Below are 20675 nucleotides of genomic sequence, written 5' to 3'. Positions count from 1 at the left end.
ATTCAAAGGATGGAGAATTTTTTCTATATAAGTGATACACCGTCATTTGGTGTAACTAATCCAACATGTAAGGGTATTGTTAGATGACATGTTTATCTCTCCTATGATATAATATTAAGAGATAATTAGGCTTAGGTCATTTGGAAAAACAATTTTTAGATGGAGACCGAAGGTGTTTTAAAATTTATAAGAAAATTCTTTTAATTCATAATAATTTATAAGAAAATTATTTTAATTCATAATAAAGTCCTTTTAATTTATAAAAAAATCTTTTTAATTCATAATAAAGTATTTCCTTGATTTGAAGGGTAATTCCCCTCCTAGGGTGTAGAATGGGCTTTATAGAGGCTGCATGTTAGGTTTTAACTCCAAGATTTTGGTTGGAGTTAAAACCTAACATAAAGCCATCAAAGAAGAAAAATAAAAGGACTTAATTAAAAATCATAAATCACTACCGATATTAGTCTAAGAAAGACTCATAAAATGGACTAGATTTTAAGTCTCCCTAATATTAATAACATCTACCCATATTATAACACATATGCTGCTTACACCACGTGACGATGTATCAGTTACACTAAAAAATCTCTCCAAAAGATGCCAATTTCATAGCTTATATGAATAAATAAGTGTAAGTCATGGTGATAATAACTTCAAACCAGCAGGCAACCAGCCGAAAGGGATTCATTTGGGTGTTGCTTAAATTGGACAACTATCTTTGTATTATATTCCTCATGTTGACTTGTCTCTCACCTATCTTTGCGACATATCAAAGGAACTTTTGCCATTGATTCTATTAAAAGGAATGACAAATATAATATTCATATTCAATTTAATATATGTTGGTTGATAAAAAATAAATAAAATAAATAACTAGTAGCATAAGAAAATAAAATTTCATTCTAATTAATACTCTTTTTTCCTTTGAATCAAACAATTATTAGATTACAGTAAAGGGTGGTTTTGCCTTCTCGATCGCAAAACCTTTTTGGCCTATCCTAAAAGATGGAATACCACTTTGTTAATGACTAAATAATCAAATATATAAAGATATTTTTTTCAAGAAAAAATTATGATACTTTGGTTGTTTCTTAAAAGAAGTGAGATGTAATACTATAACCCATGGGCTAGTTATTAATCTAGGATTAATGTACTTATTTAATATATCATTAGAGGAAGCTTCCCTTAATGGAAGGGGATGCATTACAAATTAAGATTCTAAAAAATTGTGAAGTCTAGAAAAAGATTTCATGTTGAGTAAGTTTAACTTTTTTCTAAAGAAGTGATATCAGAGTCCATGTTAGAATAGATGAATAGCACAATGTATGACAATTGCAAAATTGAAAGCCACCATATATGTTGCGTTGGACTCCAACACAAAATGTACGTAGCTTCTTAATTCAAGAAGTAACTCATATGGAAATGTCTTTAAAAAGTATATATATATGTGCTTGAAGATTATATATGATAATGATTTTATCCGAGTCGGAGATTGTTAAGAATTATGAACTCCAGAAGATAATGAAGTGAGGCCAGGTTGGGCACAGTTGCAGAGGCCAATAACATGCATGAGCTACAATGAGAGCTGATAGACTGATAGGTAAGTTATTAATAGAAAATGACACGGCATAGGTATTGCGAAGCAAACTCTGTTGTTGATGACCTAGCTTTTACAATAAGACATACATATAACCAACCTACAATACGTATTGGATCATTTCCTTCCTCTGCCCTTCTCAAAATTAATGTATTAAATATGATTATATATACTACCGGGCTTGGTATTATACGATAATTTAAGCTTAATTAATAAAAGTTCTTGTTCCATAAAAGATATAAGATAATGATATGGTAATAAATTAACAGTACTCTGTTAGGAGCTATTTTGTTTATTAGTTGAGATGTAGAAACAATATTTTTTAATGAAATGTGATTCATTGCAAAACAAAAGGTTATGGCCAAAATTTTGCTTAAAAAAATTAAAAATAAAAGGCTTAAGTAAATGGTAAGCAGACTGATGCAGTTTCAAACAAGAACATTGTAATAAATGCCGGCATTTGACTGTCTCCAATTTGAAGCAATATATTCAATGTGGACAATTTCTTAGTGTACCCCAGTCTCATGACTCTCATCATCATCATCTCGATCATATGATCCCCACAGACTAAGCTAGCTCATGATGCAAAGTTGAAAATGGTTTTTGAGGGTTTAAAAATTGGTTTGGGATTAATTATATAGAATAAAGTTAATGCATGTACCTGGCTAAGCATATATTAACATGGACCGGCTGTGACGGTGAGGTAACAAGACCACCAATGTTGGCGGACCCTACAAAGTCAGCAAAATCAAGCTGCTGGCTGCTGCTAACAAATTAAATTGTTTTGTCACATCTTTCACAGCATAAGAAGTACCAAAATCGCCACCTAATATTCACATTGTTTATGCACTTGGTCAAGCCGGCCAACCTATGCTTATTATTATTATTATCTAAACCTATATATGTGCTTTGCAGTCAGATTAGTGATCTTAATTAATTAGGGATTCCACCAATATAAGTTAAACAAGCATACCACAACATCATGAAAAGATTAATTCATGTTGTGAAATGTTGTAGGAGGTCACAAAAGAAAAGAAGAAAAATTAATATTTTGTTTTCTTGGTTAGTTTAGTATTATATAGGCCTATTGAACCCATTAGTTTAATTTTTGCAGCTCTACTTTGTTGAACTCAATTTATGGTGAACTTGAAAAAATGGGTTTGGCCAAAACATTTTGAGTTGTTAATTAGGCATATGCTGGCAGCTGCAATATGTATTATTTGTTTGTGGATAAACCCACACTGATCCAACAGCCAATCAGGGCTGGACACGTGGCTGGTCAGACCCAACTTCAGTATTTGACTTCTCAGTGGTCAGACTTTGACCTCCACCTCATCACAGCTCGGCACTTCCTCTGGCAGCTCAGATAGGGTCTCAATGCCGAGTCCTCCATGCCCGGTCCGAGCCGAACCGATGATCTTCCAAGGGATTGAGTGTTCATCTTTCCACGGTCATCCCGGTTCGGCTTGGCTCGGCGCGGAAGGAACCTCGTCTCGAGTCTAGCGTCAGCCAGTTATGGCTCTGAAAGACCCCTATCTACTGGATCGGTTCGGTCAGGAATCCCGTGTCCGATCCGATCACACATGGGCTTCATGTATACACATAAGAACATGTGTTCGGGTCAGCTCGGCTCCCCGCCGCCATTCCAAAGAAGATCACGTTGGGATGAACCGCCACACTTAAATGCATCTGACAAAGGTCTTCTGACAAAAGATACAACCCAGCCTACATTCATGACTACTGAGGCAGTTCACCTGAGTCTTCCATACTTGCATTCAATGCAGCATTGAATGCAAAACAGGCGGGTAGCTGTGCATGCCACTGTTCACGGCCGAACGCGTGGACCTTTCTCAACCAGCCAACCACACGCAGGTAACTTACTCATCACAATCTCCTTTGCCTATATATACCAACTTGTATGTGCAAAATGGGGGATCTATCTATCAACTTCTCACCAGACAAACACTTACAAAAAAAGCCCTCACTCACCCAAGAGCATACCCGACTTGCTGAGAATAAACCCAGAACATTTATCTTGTTCTTCCCATTCTCCCAAGTTTATCCTTCGTTCTTCCTCACCTACCATTAAACACACATCACTGACTTCATCATCGGAGCGTGTTTGGCTGGTACCACACCGGTCCATCTCCTTTGATCTTGTTTCTCTTGCAGGAAAACCTCACATCATCATCCAACAAGACTTCGGATCAGCCAGGTCACCATCTCTAAGTTGTTGCATCTCTCTTACGGTAATTTGCATCAACATTATTCATTCCTAGCCCCGAATTCAAGAATAGTAAAAAGCACATTTATATGCTAAATAATGTCTTTAGGTGGTAGTTAAAAGTAAAAATTTATAAACCTTTGTAAAATGACATATTTTAATGAGACGCTTTCTCCCTTTAATTATGACCTTGTTGGATATTAAATCTTAAATTATGTCTTTAGAATTGATTTTCTTCACATGATTTAGTTACATTAGAGAGAATTAAATTTTGAACTTATCATTTTGCTTAGAGTTTAGGTAAACTTCCTTTGAACTAAAAAAAATCATAAAATTTTTCAGTTAAATGAAACTAAACACAAACTTATTTAAATTCTAACTCATTATCTTACCGCACGCACTTGATCTCACCACTTGAGTTAAATCCACATTTCTAAAAAGACCATAAAAAATAATTCAATATTCTTATAATCTTTCTGATCAAGATTTAGAATGAATATTGCTGTCCTAATCTCAATGAACAGGGTTCATGTCCTTTCCCCCTCATAATGAGGGGTTCCCTTTCTCTTATATTCAACATGAGCTCCTTTATTTTGTCTTTGCCTACTTTGATTCTTATATGCATTGATGAGCTTTTGACATTGGGATAGATAAGTATACGGAGCCAGAAAAGAAAGAAAAGAAAAAAAAAAAAAAAAGCATGGTCAAGCAATAATAACTTCAGTGCCTGTTATACAGTGAAAGACCACTTAATCCACACTGCTGTTATGTGCTCATTGGTAACCATCCCTTCATGACCTACCTGATGATTAATACTTATTAATTTTACCATTATACGGGCATGTTTCAATTTTATTAATATATATATATAAAAGGAAAAATTCTCAAAACTCATTAATTCATTTACTCTTTTATTTTTTATTTTTACCTATTCAATGTATTTGGGCCCTTTTACAATTGGAATATCCAATTAGCCCTTCAGACACATACAACCTTCCTATGTCCTACGTACTCTAATACCAAAAATATAGCACAAGTTAAGCTAATAAGTTCAATATTTACATGGTAGATATTAATGGCATAGAGTAAAGACTAAAGACTAGCTAGTCCACATTCCAAACAATAATGATTGTCATTAGGAAACATTTTCTTTTTTCTTTTTTTGAGCTGAAGATGTTCATAATGGACTTTTGGTCCCTCCACTTTTTCTTGCTCTTCCTTCCCAACCCTTGTAAGTAGAATTTGATTCTCTTTATTCCCTTATTACTTTGGCTATATATATAAATATATATTTTAAAGGGTAAACTAAATGAGAACCACAAGCTAATGTGGGTAGGGAACAAGAACAACATACTAAGAATTGGATTGGAGAATGAAAATTAGAATATAAAGCCATTGCTCTCATCGTGGAACCGAACTGATTCATGTACCAACAATTATATAGAAAAAGAAAATTTCTTTATTACCTTTTGGGTTAATGGCATACAATAACATTAAAGTTGCCAAGTTTAGGTATTTTATTGAGATTTTTATATTTTGGAATCTTACTTTTGACATCATAAATAAGATGCTGAGGTTACAAAATGGCTTGCGTGATAAAGCTTAAGTTTTTCTCTTTAAATAAATTGTCATTTTTATATAAGGCTAAATCGGAGGCCTCAAAGACTTATTATTAACTTACATTTGTAATTATTACTCAGTTATATCCAATAATCACGTGGAAAATAATAACATACACTCAAAATACATTGTCAATCGATGGACAGTATGTTTGCATCAATATGCATTTAAGCACTTTTCGGTAATTTTATATAAAAAAAATATTAATGAGTGACCTATATGTAGGAAAGAAGAGAAAATAGAATCCTTTTTGAGATTTCTCTTATTCTTATGTAGATAGATAGAGAAAAAAAACACACACAAAAACAAACAAAAATTCTTTGACTTGGAATGAAAATTTAATTATATCATATCCTCCAAATTCAAATATTTTTAGAGAAAAAAATAAAAAGAGTTCTTTATTAATAAGCCACAACATACAACCTTTTTTATTCCTAATTAAACTCAAATTTCTAATCTATTTATTTTTAAGCCACAAAAAAGATTTTCAAGTCACAATTCAAGAAAAATTAAGTATTGAGTATTCAATACTATTCAAACTCAAGCATACCCAAATAAGGTATTTAAGCATACTCAAGTTTTAATTTAATTTTGTTTGAATTCTTTTGAAATGGTAGGGTTTATGGTTTATTCTTTAGAATTTAGGGTTAAAGCCCTAAATATGAAATCATAAAACCTAAACTCTAAATGCTTAAATCTTAAAATTAATAATACGTACTACATAATTCAACAAAGTGTAATTCTACAAAATTATAAAATGTAACTCTTACATATTGTATCATAAAAAATTAAAGTATAACTCTTTACATATTGCATTATAATAAAATAAAGTGTAACTCTATAAAGGTTTTATACAGCATTAGAAAAAAAAAAAAAAAAGTTTTAAACTACTCATTATGGCTTAAAAATAAATAGATATTTTACATAGATTTATGAGTGAAACTTACAATTTTTTGTAAAATTTTGCTAATTTACTTAAATAAAGAAGGGATAAAGAGATAAAATGAGAATGCAAATAAAATATTTATGTGATGATGAGAATTTTATTTGTGTTTGAAGAAATTTGGCATTTGGAAAGTACGCGCCATGGGTGGCGTGTGATGTAGTAGTGAATGGTATGTGTGGGGGGGAGTATTCTGATCTGATCAAATGTTTCTATCATCATCTCCAATCCCATCGCATCACGCCCGCACACACACAAACACACAACACAACAGAAGAGTCCTCTCTGCAGTCTCAGGGCTCTGAAGTCAATGCCCTTTTTATAAAATAAATATCATCACAGAAATACATGTTTTGATAAGTTTGCCATTGGTGGCACACACATGCTGATGCCCTCAAATTCCTAATTCAACCAATCACCTCCCACCTTTTATATATCCCCAAAACCGTTGGGGGCACAATTTTCCCTCTACCCAATTTACACCCCAACTCCAAGTCTCCAAACCCACCGAAAAAGCAAACAAACAATTTCAAGGTCGATCAAGTTAGTAGTACTAGTAGGGAAAACTAGCTTGCTACATAGATAGATAGATAGGAAAACTCAAACTCAAGAGTCCCCATTCCCAAAAGCTCTCTCTCTCTCTCTAGTCTAACAAGTAAAGAGAAAGATAGATATAGAGAGAGAAGAAAGAAAAGGCACAACAAAACAAAACATAGCAAATAAGCAAGCAACAACCCAAAAGCCTTGTTTTTCACTCTTCCAAATCCCATCCCATCCCTAGTTCCAAACCCATATCATAAAAACTCTTCTGATCTGTTTGGTTTCGGCCGCGGTGGTTGTGGTGGAGGTGGCAGTGGCAGTGGCAGCGGCAGCGGTGGTAGTGACAAAAGACCCACCAATGGAATACAGCTCAAAGGCTCAAGAAACTGCCATAGACTCCTCACCTAGAAGCAATGGCATAAACACAAACAGTACTGTGTGCAGCAGCAACAACCACAACAACAACACCAGTTCAGGGGTCCAAATTCCCACCACCCCAAAAGCAGTGACCCCCAGATCTGACTCCAACCCCTACCCAACCACCTTTGTCCAAGCTGACACCTTCAACTTCAAACATGTAGTCCAAATGCTCACTGGCTCCTCTGAAACTGTCAAGCAAACCACCCCCAAACCAACCACCCCTCAGGCCCATCACCACCACCATCAACAACACCATCCTCATCATCATCATCAAGATCCAACGGTCAAGAGCTTCAACATCCCACCCATCAAGACAGCTCAGCCAAAGAAGCAAGGCTTCAAGCTCTACGAGAGGAGGAGCAACAACCTCAAGAACAGCCTCATGATCAACACCCTCATGCCCAATTTTGCTCATCACCATCACCACCACCACCAATCGCCTTCTGGGTTCTCGCCACGTCACCCAGCCGAGATCTTGTCTCCGAGTTTGCTCGACTTCCCTTCCCTCACGCTCAGCCCGGTCACCCCATTGTTGAACGACGACCCGTTCGACAAGTCGTCGTCGTCGCCGTCGACGTTGGGCAACTCGTCGTCCGAGGAGGACCGGGCCATCGCCGAGAAGGGGTTTTACTTGCACCCATCTCCGAGAACGAGTACTAACACTCCCAGAGACCCCGAGCCAAGGCTCTTGCCTCTGTTTCCGGTCACTTCACCGAGAGTTTCTGGGTCGTCAGCTTCTTGATGAAGATGAAGGGAGGGAGAGAGAGAGAAAGGTTTAATAGCTCTGTGAGTGATCGAGTGATTGATTATAAGGAAGATGATTATTAATGGGTTTTGGATGGTTTTCATTGACAGGTACAGATCTTTGTTTTAATTGTACAATTTCATCATCTCTTCCATAAAAATGGTAAAAGGCCTTTGCATGTTCAACCTCTTCTTCTTCTTTTCTTTTTTATTTTCCAATTTTTGTGGTTATCTTTCTTTTTTCTTTAGCACCAAAGGAAGTTTGAAAATCAAATTTCCAGATTTATAATATATCTCTTTTTTTCTTTTTTATTCTTTTGGTTTGTTCATATTCCATTGATGGGTTCTCATGGATTTTAAGGGAAGTTTCCAGATATACATGAAATTGGGATATGAATTTCATTTGGCCAACTTAATTGCATGAATTAGAAAAATGTTGTTTTTTTTCCTCAGTATGTGTGTGTGTGTGTGTGGTGAGAGATGACTTCTCAAAGATGAGGGTGTGGTTGGACAATCAAGAATATGAGAAACTCTTGTGTTTAAGTTTACTAATATATATGTGCAATGAATCCTATTTACTCAAAACTGGGTACATTGAGAGGAGTTGAGAGGAGTGGGGGGATTTAACTTGTTGAAGGGTTCTAGGGTCCCCCATTGAGGACCACATTTCCCATTCACTGAGGCCAAATGTGAAACTTCCACCTAATCATATGGTATATGTACATGCCATGTTGTACGTGTGAGCTAGCTAGCTGTTGCAATTCATGTTGAGCTAATGCAATATATACTACATGTGCTTGCTCCTCTATATTGTTGGATAGTGTGGACTTGTCATGGATCTTAGATATTCAAAATAATCTTTCCATTTTTTTTTCTTTTTTGATAAATAAAATTGAAAATAATTAAGTCACTACACTCCTATAGTCCTATATATAATTATGTAGACCAAGGTCCAAGGTAGTACTTCATATTATTGATTTTTGGGGAGGGAAGTACATAATTTAAACCTAATTTATTGACTCTCCTGGCCCTCTTTCTCTCTTAATTTTTCTCTTTCATATATATGTTGAAGAAATAGAGGAGATTGTCAGAATCAGTTTAATTTTTCACCCACCTGCTTGTTGAACAGTATGAGAGAATTTTCACTTGGGGTCCTCTTAATTCTTTGTTATTTATCTAGCACTCGGTATATTAATTTAATGGCTGCTAAGGATAGAGAAATCATTATTCTCATATGAACCTTGCTACTACATACAACCCAAAAATGGTCAAAATCAATTGGCAAGGTGTGGCGATGCCCAACTTCTTATAAGCCAAGCTGTATTATGCTAGATTATAATTTCAAATATAAGACAATACACTCCACGTACATTCTAACACGTAGATGAACAGCTCAACTTTCATGTCAATTTACATGAAAATTAAGAAAAGTATATGTATGGTATCTTTTATTCTTTGATGATAAGATAAAGACTATGGAGTAGAGTATATGTAACTGAGGAAAAACCTTACGGACTCGAAGGGAACTGATCACACTGAAACATTCTTTTTCTGTGTTTTGTTTTCCCCATTCAGTTTTATTGTGATGTAGACTTCTTTCTTTGACTTGTAGAATAACAGCTTTCTTAATATGCGGACACAGGAAAGGAAAGGAAAGAAACAGAAAGTGGGACTTTGTTAGGACAATGAGAACCAAAGGAGAAAATAGTACAAAATTCATATAACCAAAAGCAGATAAAATGTGAAGACTTTCCCTTTTGCCTTTTTTAACTTTCAACCTGTCATTGTGTGTATCTGGACACTGTTGGGCAACAAGTGGCTGCTTTGAACTGAAAAACCGCCAATATCTATTTGCAACTTGATGCAAGTAGATCTTCTACTGGTGCCAGTTTTGGCTTGAGAAGGATTGTTACTTTTATTGGGCAGTTCAACCAGTCTTGGATTTTATTGGAAATTTGAAATCTTAATATTCATCAGGGTATTTATATCCATTACTAAGGTCGTTTCCTGCTTTCTCTTTTTAACTGTCAACGCAAAAACGATATTGCTTCTGATACAAGCACAATATAAACAGATAAAGTGAGATTCCATCCCAATTATTGGGACAATGTCATTAGTACCTTCTCTGAAATTCCTTCATATGATATACCTAATTCAATACCTGTAATTTTGTATGCCAGATTACCAACCTTGCAAGTTAGTAGGATTTATGCACATAATTAGAGTGACCAACTGCTTAGACAGCTACCAATTAGAATCTGACACCATTTGGTAGCATGGATGATTTTAACTGCTTAGACAGCTACATACCATAATTATGTGAATGGGATTTAACAAGCAATACTACAACTGAAAATAAAAAGAAAAATCCAAAACACTCAGTGATGCACATTGATAGAGCAGGAAGTCATCAAACATAATCAAATTATTTGTTCCAAAACTAGAAAACCAGTATATTTTATTCATATATTTATTCATGGTATATACTTATCATTTTACATGATTACATCAAGCACATATTCAGATTTCCAAGAAAGAATGGATTGTCTTGAACCCATGATTCTCTGGAAGAGGTCCATTTCCTGGTCTTATAGATACAATCACTTCCAATCCTGAAACATGAAAAAGGTACCATAAACAACAAATGTCAAAGAAAATCGAAATAGCAGGTGAATGTTTTCTTTCTCTCTTTCTTTCTTTCTTTCTTTCTTTCTTTCTTTCTTTCTTTCTTTCTTCTTTTCCTTACGTTGGAGCAACATTGAACAGGAAGGCATAGAAAATTTTGGTCAATCTTCTACCAGAATTTCCCGAGACCAAACTAAGCCTATTATCTATTTCTGGATGCAAGATAAACTATCCGATTTAATGAAATCAGATAAGGATTTTGTCAAGAATAGTGTTCTAGATGGCATTTAAAGACAATACAAAATGTACTCATCTTTTGGATTTTCTCATATCTTCAGAACACAAAATTATTTATCCTTCTAAAGGATAACAGGCTTTCTAATGTTGAAATGATGCCATTGCTAGACTTTCTAAAATGGTAAGTATGATACCATGGCATTTGCAAGCATGCTCATATTCTCATTTTAAGGATAATAAGGTCCCCAAAGGCACCATCCAGAACACTGGTGGTAGGGGAGGTCCTAGTCCAAATTGTGGTAGGGGAGAGATTTCTAGTGTGGGTTGCCAATGACACAAACGAGGGGAGGGGGTAAAACCATGGGCATCTTATTACCTGCCGCCTTTGCAGCTACAGCTTCTTGAAAGACATCTGTTATAAATAAAACTTCTGATGGCTTATCAACTCCAAGAGATTCCGTGATCTGAGCATAACTGCTAGTTTCTCTTTTGTTCCTGAGAGAGAGAGAGATATTTTAGATAGCTTGAAGTGAATTAGGAGAGCTTGAAGCTGATAAACAATAATGCAAGTAAAAATAAAATTTTAAAGCAGAAAAGGATTCTGAGTTTTCTATGTACCCCACTGTGGTGTCAAAAAATCCAGACAAATATTTTCTTAGGTCCCCATAGTTTGAGTTACCAAATATAAGCCTCTGTGCCAACCTGCTACCACTAGAGTATATGTACACCTGCCACACAAAATATGTCAACAGTGAAAGTATGTCTTCAAGAAATCAAACATCAACTGCATCAAGGAATTAAATCTAGTTTTGCTGGATAAAGTATGAACCAAAGAAATTGGAAACAAATGCTTTAGCACCCCATGAGCTAAAATTTGACCATGCTATGCACATACCATCCTCAGCGATTCAAATTTATATGACAAACAAATTGAAATTAGGATCGTTACCTTTATATCTAAATCATTCCATTTCACAAGAGCTTCTGGAACATCCTCAAAAACTACTCCCTCTAATTCATTATTTTCAAATCCAGTTCGCCATATATGACCCTGCATAGCTAGAAGTCAGCTACATCCCAAAGAAATGCAACAAATTCCTTCTAAGTATCCAAAATTGCTTACTTGCAATTGTTTCAAGGCAGTGATCTTCCTATCAGCTTTTATCATCGATTCAACATTAGCAACCAAAGCTGCAATAACCTCGTCTTTCCCTTCATCATCAGAGGGGATGGGAACAGCACCAACAACACCTTTTTCCAGGTCATCTTGAACCTACAATAAGGATGTAGGACTTTTAAGTTTTAACTATCATTTCAAGGTGTCAAGCTTAGTTCTCAAAATTTTGTATGTGCATAAAAATTTAACTCTTTAAATAACTGAAATGCTATCCTAAGCCCAGAGTTGTCCAACTCAGTGCTAAATGCTTCCAGTTTTAACTTCTAGCAGGGATTAGTAAGATTAACTCTGGTTTGCTCACTTCAAAATTAATTAAATTCACATAAAAAAACAAAACATTCTTTCATCAACTGAAGTTCCACAGATAGTTTCTTACTGACTATTGATGAGTTGTTCCTATATATTCACGCATTATGTGGTGCACTACTTAACAGCTGTAAACTAATGTGGTTATAGAGGTGTATTGTCAACAAATCAGAACAAAAATCTTACCTGGAAGCGCAACAACTTTATGTCATCTTGAGTTTCTTCAGTGTCATATGTTGCAGAAAAATGCCTCCCAACATTGTTGCGGGCATATGGAAAGAGAACATCAGTCACAAATGATATTGGAGTAGTAGTTCCCTCAATGTCAAGAACAATGCAGCGCTACAGAAAAAAAAAATACATAAAGAAAAGGAAGAATGAATGCAATTTTCTATACTATAAACCATAAAAATGCTAACTGTCAAATGCCACAACCAAAAGGCAATATCTGCACTAAAACACAAAAACACTATCAAATAAAAATTGAAAAAATTGAAAATTAAGGATGACTCCAGATCCCTGACGTTTCCAATTAACTGAAAGGAAAAAAATTTAGATAAGAGTTTAGAACCCTGAGAAACAAACAATTTAAACTCACTGGCAATGCCTTAGATTTATTATCTGAATCCGCAGTCCCAGCCTTCGCGGATATGTTTCTCTGCATGCCACTTCCTAAAACTCCTTTGACATTATGTATAGGGCCATGGATTGGAGTAGACCAGTCCAAACCCAACTGATTAAGTTTGATAGCAGCATCAAAGAGATAGTGATAGCATTCAGCCTGAAAAAAAAAAAAAAAAAAAAAAAAAAAAAGATGAAAAAAATATTCAGAATTTAGTAGAAAACATGTAGAATGAACTTTGAAATCACTAAAAGCATATAAAAGGCTCCATCATTCTTTTTCTTTTTGGTCTGACAAGGCTCCATAATTCCAGGTCAATACTTTTAGACCAATATATATAGGTAGAAAGCTTAGGACTCTACATAGTCACAAGACTCACGACTTTTCTTTTTCTTTTTTCCTATTTTCCTATTTTCCTATTTTCCATTTTTTTCTTTCTTTGGAAAAACCTATCCATGCTTGAAGAGAGAAGAAACATGCAATGTTGTGGCTTTAGTTTCTATTACCAAGTTTATGCTCTTGAGATGCAATTGAGATTCACAATGTTGCTACTTATGGACAATTGACATAAGCATGCCACTTTCAGTAACTAGCATGCACAAAAAATATGATACAGCACACAAAAAGCCAATTTCTAATGCAAGAAAGAAGCAAGTGATTCTTTTTTTTTTTTTTTTTTTTTTTTTAAATAAACTGGGGTAGGGGGATCTGAAATTGGGACCTCCTCCAAAAAAGTGGAGAAATATCACTAGACCAATATCTAGTTGGTAAGAAGCAAGAGATTTTATCTTCAATAATTACACTGACCAACTAAGATTCCGCATTTATAATCATCACATACTACTATACGTACAATTATCCCCTAAGATACGCACCTGAGTCTTAGCACTGATCCATGAGTCTCCCCATATATAGACGCCATGGTTACGAACCAGCACAGCTGTTGTTTTTGGGTAGGCTTCAATCTATAAAACATGAAGAAAAGCAAGACTAGTCTGAGGCACACTATAAACGAAAAAACAGAATGTAAAACCTGGAGATCTTAACCTACTTCTAGAGAAGGCATTCATAAGGTCCAGAAGAACTATCCTGGGTTTTCCATGGGTGGAAATATGTCCTACTACTGATGAACATAAGAAATTCTAAGTTCAATATCGATTTTTGTCTAATAATAATCAAGCAATGACTTGAAAAAAAAAAAAAAAAAAATCCATCAGCATAATTAATAAAACGACATGACACAGGGGATTAAGTACACATCTGTGCCATGTATGAACTAATGCAATCATATTGTTACTGGGATCTAGTCCATCCGGATATTGATTTCTTTTTTCTCTTACAGCATCATATGCAATCTAAGATCAACATTAAAAGTTGATAGAATGGCTACACGCTAATTAAGTTCATAGCATGAACATACAGCTTTGGCAAGAGACGCCGTGAGCTCATATTCATAGGCAGTGTTTTCTATTATTGGGACCACAAGTTCATCATAATAACCATGCCCTTGGATTCCTTTGATCATTTCCATATGAGTGATCTGCAAATTTGTAAACCACAAAAAGAAAGCAAAATATTAAAACAGACAACCAGTAAAAGTAGGCAGGATTAACTACATAAATAGAAAAACCCCACCCCCACCCCAAATTAAATATATGTATTGAGTTTCGACAGCATGGGAACAGTCCATATCACAGTAACTGAGTTATCACTCGGCACTCTAACATCATGATGCTTTTTCAGAGTTTTACTGCTATTGTTTTGCATATGTTCTTCTAAACAATACCCCAATTCATCACCGCTCCTTTAGTTAGTCGCTTGAGATTGTCTTCTGCTTGATGTTCCATTTTATGATATGAATAGAAATTTCTGTGACATTTCCAGTTTCTTCCTCCCTCATTGACTCCCATTCTCAAGCTAGATATTGTGCACTGAACAATTACCCAATTTTCTAAAACCCATACTCTGCTATAATCTTCATTTTACTCTATGCACAACAATATCAAACTATTGCACAAGCAAAAGCATACTGGTTCTGGATTTCCTATCATATTACTACAAAGTTTCAAGCTACATATCTCTACTAAAGGATACAAAGTTCATTAATTATCCAAAAGACCTTGAAAGAGGGTTGAAAGAGGGAGTCAATACATTGAAGACATATCCAACTATTTACACAAAGGGAGACAAACATAAAACAGAGGAAACAAATATATCAACAGTAAAAAAAACACAGGTTTCTGTGTGTATGTGCGTGCATGTTAGAATTTATTAACATTTTTTTATCCTCACTAATGGAGGCCAGTAATAAAGCTTACTCGGAATTCTTTTGATAATGGATTGATCATTGTTACAAGACAAGATTCTATCCCATGACTATGAATAACAGCTCCAGCATTACGCATCTCATATGCCTGAAGAACAAGAGAAATAAATGTGAACTGAGCTTTTCAAAAGAGAGGTCAGCCTTTTCCAAAAATTAAACCAATGGTGAGAATGCCATGAACCACAACATCCACAAACAAGTCATGCTATAACATGGAATCAGAAAACACATAGACACAGGATCAGTGGATCAAATTACAAGGTTAAAACAATGTTTAGTCAAACCTCCACATGTAAAGTTCAACATTAGTTTGAAATGATATCCAAAACTAACAAACAAAATGAAGAACTGATTACTTAGAAGAAAGAACATCAGCACTTAACATGGAACATTGCACAATAACCCAATGGATAAATAATGTAAGCAAAGAGAAATGGCTAATAGTAATGACAGCTCACATCTAAGCTACCCTGTTCTCAGTTGTCAATGTAAGTTGTGAAAGATTTACATTTACATTGTTTCAACCTTCAAACTAGGACTCCTTTTTCTTCCTTTTCTATTGGATAAGAAGCTGTCAAATTTCAACCAATAACTAAGTTTCACACTTCTACCACAATTGACATGATTCAGGTGTGTTTTCATGACCCTTACATCCAAAATCATGTATGTTTCAAATTGTGCAGCATTGTACCTTGTAATTGAGATTCCTTGACCTTTTTCCCCGCAAAATCAATCGCCTCTTGGCAATATTCTGATAGGGATCCAATAGTCATAAGCAATCAAAATCTTCAAGAGTGAATATTTTGGTTGCTAATGGAATTTTGGAAAAGATAATATATATACACAGAGTTTTGTTTTTATGATTTTCAATATTTGGGGCAGTTAGGAATCACAAAATCCACCTAGCTTAGCCTACAACAACCATTTGCTTTGGCAAAGCTATAATTTTAAATTTTATTATATTATCTTCTTCTTCTTAGCGAATAAAAACAGGGAAACTGAAGATGTAAAGAAAATACCATAACCACCAAAGAGTTATGAGTTAAGAGTATCACTCCCATTGTGTCAACAGTGTTATTACCGATACTTGCCACAAAAAATATAGTATAACTAATCTCAGAAGCTTTTATTATTGTCCGAATCACATAATCAGACACGGACCCAACAGGAAATTTACAAAACTGGACCAGATAAGTCATTTAAAAGTTTACAAAATTCTCTCTGATTTATCAAAATCAAAGAATGTCAGAGCTAATTTTATACTATTTAGAAGAAGCAAAACGAACTGATACCTTCATAAAAAGTGGACCACAATCAGAACACTTCGGAGGCTTGTGCGGGTATGGCTTCGGAGATGGAGAAGACACGAAAGACCCATTTGGAGATAATACATACATGTCCTCTGGTAACATTCTCTCTTTCTGAACGCCTACCCACATTACAAACACACGAAAAGTTGAGCCCAAATATTCATTACCCCAGGAACAACATAGTATACGCATTAAAAATATACCCAAAGTTCAAACAGAATATGGAAGAATAGAGAAACTCAATTTTTAGCATGGAAAAAAAACCATAAAACAAAGAACACTTAAGCTTAAGCTTGAAAGATGTAAATCCAAAAACAAACAAGTGAATTAACACGTACATAGCAAAGCATGGTCAAACACCCACTTGTGCTTGCCTACAAACTTTCCAAAACAGATGCAAGATTCAAGATTGAGCTCATATGACAAAACCCAGATATTAAAAAACAGAAAATAACATAAAAAGACATAATTACATAATTTAATTATAATAATACGAACCTAGATACCAAACAACACAGAAGAGCCATAAAGACTCAACATTTAGCATAAATAACAAATGCCCAGAAAGCAAACAACCAAAATAACACACGAAAACACAAACTTCAGCTTATAATTAGCATATACAGAAATAAAAACACATAAGAAACAGCACAAATAACAAATTGAAAAAAACCATGTATACCCAGAAGAGGAGCTACAAGAAATACCAGAGGGAGACATGACTACGAGTTGCTGAGGCTTAGGAATAGAGTCATCGTGGACTTTGATTGTGATGCTACCACCAGTTCCTGAGACCCATCCAAGATTGTAGAACTGGCGGCACAGGTCTGATATCAGAACCTTGGTGTCGCTCACTGCTCTGCTTTCTAAGTAGGCCTGCGATGTCGTACCGAGTTTCACTCCGTTCACTGCTGCTGCTGCTGCCATTGCGGGTCTAGAGAGAGAAAGAAGTATGATTGAGCTTCAAAACTAGGCCACCTTCAAAGCTTCGGTATCAAAGAATAAAAAATAGAAAATCTAAAAGCCTCAGAGAGAGCTATGATCGTATTACCAACTGGTGACTGAAATGTGGACTGTGATTGGGCAACGAGGAAATTGTGTTGCCAAAGTTTGTTTTGTGGGATTTTTAGGTGCCATGGTATTATTAAATTCACGTGTTATAACTTATAACATGAATTAGATTTATAACGAGTTTATTATTATTTTTTTTGTAACAAAGTGTCTTGTATCAGTTCATACTCAAAAGATAGGGTAAAGGCAGACCATTTACGTCCGGCTTAAGAAATTCACAACAAATTTTACCTCATTGATGTTTGGCTTCAAGGTCGACAATATAGTTTTCTTTAATAGTGTTAAGTAAAAAAAAAAAAAAAAGTAGTAACAATACAGTATTACAATCACATTGAAAAATTACTCATTTTGTGAATGTGCAATGTAAATATGCTTTAACCAAAGAGTTCTTTACTAATAAGCCACAACATACAACATTTTTTAGTCATAAACCTTACTTTTAATTTATTTATTTCTAAGCCACAAAATATATTTTTAAGCCACAATTTTTTAAAAAAAAAATTAAGTATGAAGCATTCAATACTATTCAAATTCAAGCATTCTCAAATAAAGTATTCAAGCATACCCAAATTTTAGTTTAATTTTTTTTAATTCTTTTGAGAGTTTAGGGTTTATGGTATAGTCTTTAAAATTTAGGACTAAAGCCCTAAAACCCTAAATATGAAGTCATAAAACCTAAACCTTAAAATAATATAACATCATTCAACAAAGTGTAATTTTAAGAAATTATAAAGCGTAACTTTTGTATCATAACAAAATAAAGTGTAACTCTTTACATATTGCATAATAACAAAATAAAGTATAACTCTATAAGGGTTATATACGGCGTAAAAAAAAAAATTATATCTTTTACAAAAACTGACTTAAAAATAAATAGATCTTTTATATGAATTTACAAAGACTGGCGTAAATAAATTTTTTTTTTTCTAAAGTTTTGCTTGAAGGATTGATTGTCATTTCTTTGTTTGATAGACTTGCACCTACTTAGCTCCGCAATAGAATTTGATTCGATATCATTATCACTCAATAACATGATTGTTACTAACTAACTGTTACTTAATTACATAGTGTGAATGTCACTCAATTATATAGTCTAGCCGTACAAAAACTTCACAATTTAATTATCATCATCTCATAACCATTTTTATATTGTCGTTGTCAATTTATTGGAAGTATATATGAGGCGTTGGCTGTTGTACATACCTGCTTAGATACCACCAAGCATATATTATAAGGTCTTAAAGAACTTCTCTAGTACAATCACTTATGACATATAATATGCAACTAAAAAAACTGTAATTATTTAACATGTAATGTAAGTATGTAACCACTGTATTGTAGAATTTTTCTAGTGGATCTTGTCTACCTCACTCCCCTAGATTGGCCCGGCCTTTGTGGCAAACTTCACATCAGCTTCCCCTTAGCTTTAGGCAATTTTTGCTCTGTGAACCCAAGAATTGCTATGCTTACACACTAAGTCAAATTTTTTTATTGTTGTCTGAAAACACAAAGTCAATTAGAAATCAACATTATTCAACAAAGATTAATTAGGTGACTATATATATTCACATGTAAGTGAGAAAACTTAATTACCTGAAAGCTGCATGAGGTACAACCGCACTCCATGCACACTTTACATTTGTTAATTATGTTTACATTATTAATGAATGCAAGGTTTGCATTAATGTTATAGATCGAATTAGGTACAACCATGATTAATCAAGCTATATATATATCACAAACTTTGAAGTTGATCAAGATAATTTACAATAATGGCAGAAGCATGCCCAATGAAAACATGTTCCATAGTCCGCGTTCTCCCATTCCTTGCATTGCCTACTACATCTTAATGGCCAAAGAATGCATGGTCCCGACCACGTTCGACTTCTCTGCCCACATTTTACATCCTGTTCTTCCACCACAACTTCTACCACACAAAAAAGATAATACTAATGATAATAATAATTCATTTTTCTCATAGAAAAATAATAAATTAATTGGATTACCATAAGTGCTGTTCCTAACTTTTTGGAGGCTCGGGCCAAAAATATGAAATGGGCCTTTTTGTACACAATCTTAGTTTTACAAAAAAAAAATTATAAATTTCTGTAGAGATGTTTTTTCCATTTACATATTCTTAAGAAATAATAATTTCATACAAAATGAAATAATATCACAGTTTGTACAAACTTTGAACAATAAATAATTAAAGTTGCAGAGTCTTTGGTCATACAAGCTTTAAACAAAACTAATTAAAGTTGCGAGGTCCTTGGCCAAAAAAAATAAAAGGTTGCAGGGCCTTTGGAGTTTGGACATACAAGCTTTAAAGAGGGAATAAGCACTAAAAAAGAGAAACCCCAAACTAATTAAACTAATTACAGCATACCCTAATTTCTTTAGAGAGGGAATGATGACTAAAGAAGAGAAACCCCAAATTGAAATAGAATCAAAGAAGAGTTCTTGGGGGCTGAAGCTTATAGAATTTAAGATTCGATCCAATGCAAGGAATGGAAGAAGAGAAAGTGAGAGGAGGGAGAGAGAGAGAGAGAGAGAGAGAGAGAGAGAGATCTCGTTCTTCTAACAAAAAGAAAATTTAATGTTTAAATTTTTCAATAAAGAATTGAAAGTTTAAAACATAAATTGATTTACTAGTTAGTTATAAAAAAAAATTAGTTTGGGCTTTTTACAAATTTGGGTTTTTTAGAAATAAGGTATTGTACACTTTTATAAGAATTGTACAAATCACATATTTTTAATTATAGTTTTTTTTTTTATTGTATAGTGTATATATATAAAAATTTGGAGCCCTCCTTGAAGATGGGCCTGGGCGGTCGCCCCTCCAGCCCATGCTCAGGGACGGCTCTAATTACCATGTTTAATTAGTGACAATGCCATCTGCTAGCACTTAATTAA

General features: G+C 34.4%; 2 protein-coding genes across 3 annotated transcripts; one reads left to right on the top strand and one right to left on the bottom strand.

Annotated features, from left to right (window-relative positions):
- The first annotated feature begins 6839 nt into the window (after window positions 1–6839).
- Window positions 6840–8277, top strand: LOC147298023 (VQ motif-containing protein). Its single transcript, XM_086242176.1, has one exon. It carries the CDS (start codon window positions 7283–7285, stop codon window positions 8084–8086), a length of 804 nt encoding a protein of 267 aa, XP_086098302.1. The 5' UTR covers window positions 6840–7282; the 3' UTR covers window positions 8087–8277.
- Window positions 8278–10444: 2167 nt separating this feature from the next.
- Window positions 10445–17690, bottom strand: LOC147298022 (haloacid dehalogenase-like hydrolase family protein). Of its 2 annotated transcripts, XM_086229392.1 has the most exons (13): window positions 17399–17690; window positions 16674–16810; window positions 16073–16132; window positions 15374–15469; window positions 14476–14595; window positions 13931–14020; window positions 13032–13214; window positions 12620–12775; window positions 12074–12223; window positions 11900–12001; window positions 11569–11678; window positions 11327–11445; window positions 10445–10700 (listed from the first exon to the last, which is right to left on the bottom strand). In XM_086229392.1, the coding sequence occupies exons 1-13, from the start codon at window positions 17616–17618 to the stop codon at window positions 10609–10611; spliced, it is 1635 nt and encodes a 544-aa protein (XP_086085518.1). In that variant the 5' UTR covers window positions 17619–17690; the 3' UTR covers window positions 10445–10608. The 2 variants fall into 2 exon arrangements, with proteins under 2 accessions (XP_086085518.1, XP_086085519.1); XM_086229393.1 differs by lacking the exon at window positions 16073–16132 and having other exon boundaries at window positions 17399–17689.
- Window positions 17691–20675: the final 2985 nt, after the last annotated feature.

This window comes from Dryas octopetala, chromosome 1 (genome assembly GCF_963921425.1).
Source record: "Dryas octopetala chromosome 1, drDryOcto1.1, whole genome shotgun sequence".
Classification (NCBI taxonomy): domain Eukaryota; kingdom Viridiplantae; phylum Streptophyta; class Magnoliopsida; order Rosales; family Rosaceae; genus Dryas; species Dryas octopetala.
Note: the sequence above shows the minus strand (reverse complement) of the source record. Positions and strands in the feature narration are given on the sequence as shown.

What these genes read in the sequence shown, in the direction of transcription:
- LOC147298023 (XM_086242176.1), top strand. Translation starts at nt 7,283, where the DNA reads ATGGAATACAGCTCAAAGGCTCAAGAAACTGCCATAGACTCCTCACCT.
- LOC147298022 (XM_086229392.1), bottom strand. Translation starts at nt 17,618, where the DNA reads ATGGCAGCAGCAGCAGCAGTGAACGGAGTGAAACTCGGTACGACATCG. An exon ending in GTGGTCCACTTTTTATGAAG is followed by an intron (nt 16,133 to 16,673) that starts GTATCAGTTCGT and finishes GATCCCTATCAG; the next exon opens with AATATTGCCAAGAGGCGATT. An exon ending in CGGCGTCTCTTGCCAAAGCT is followed by an intron (nt 14,021 to 14,475) that starts GTATGTTCATGC and finishes CATGTTTTATAG; the next exon opens with ATTGAAGCCTACCCAAAAAC.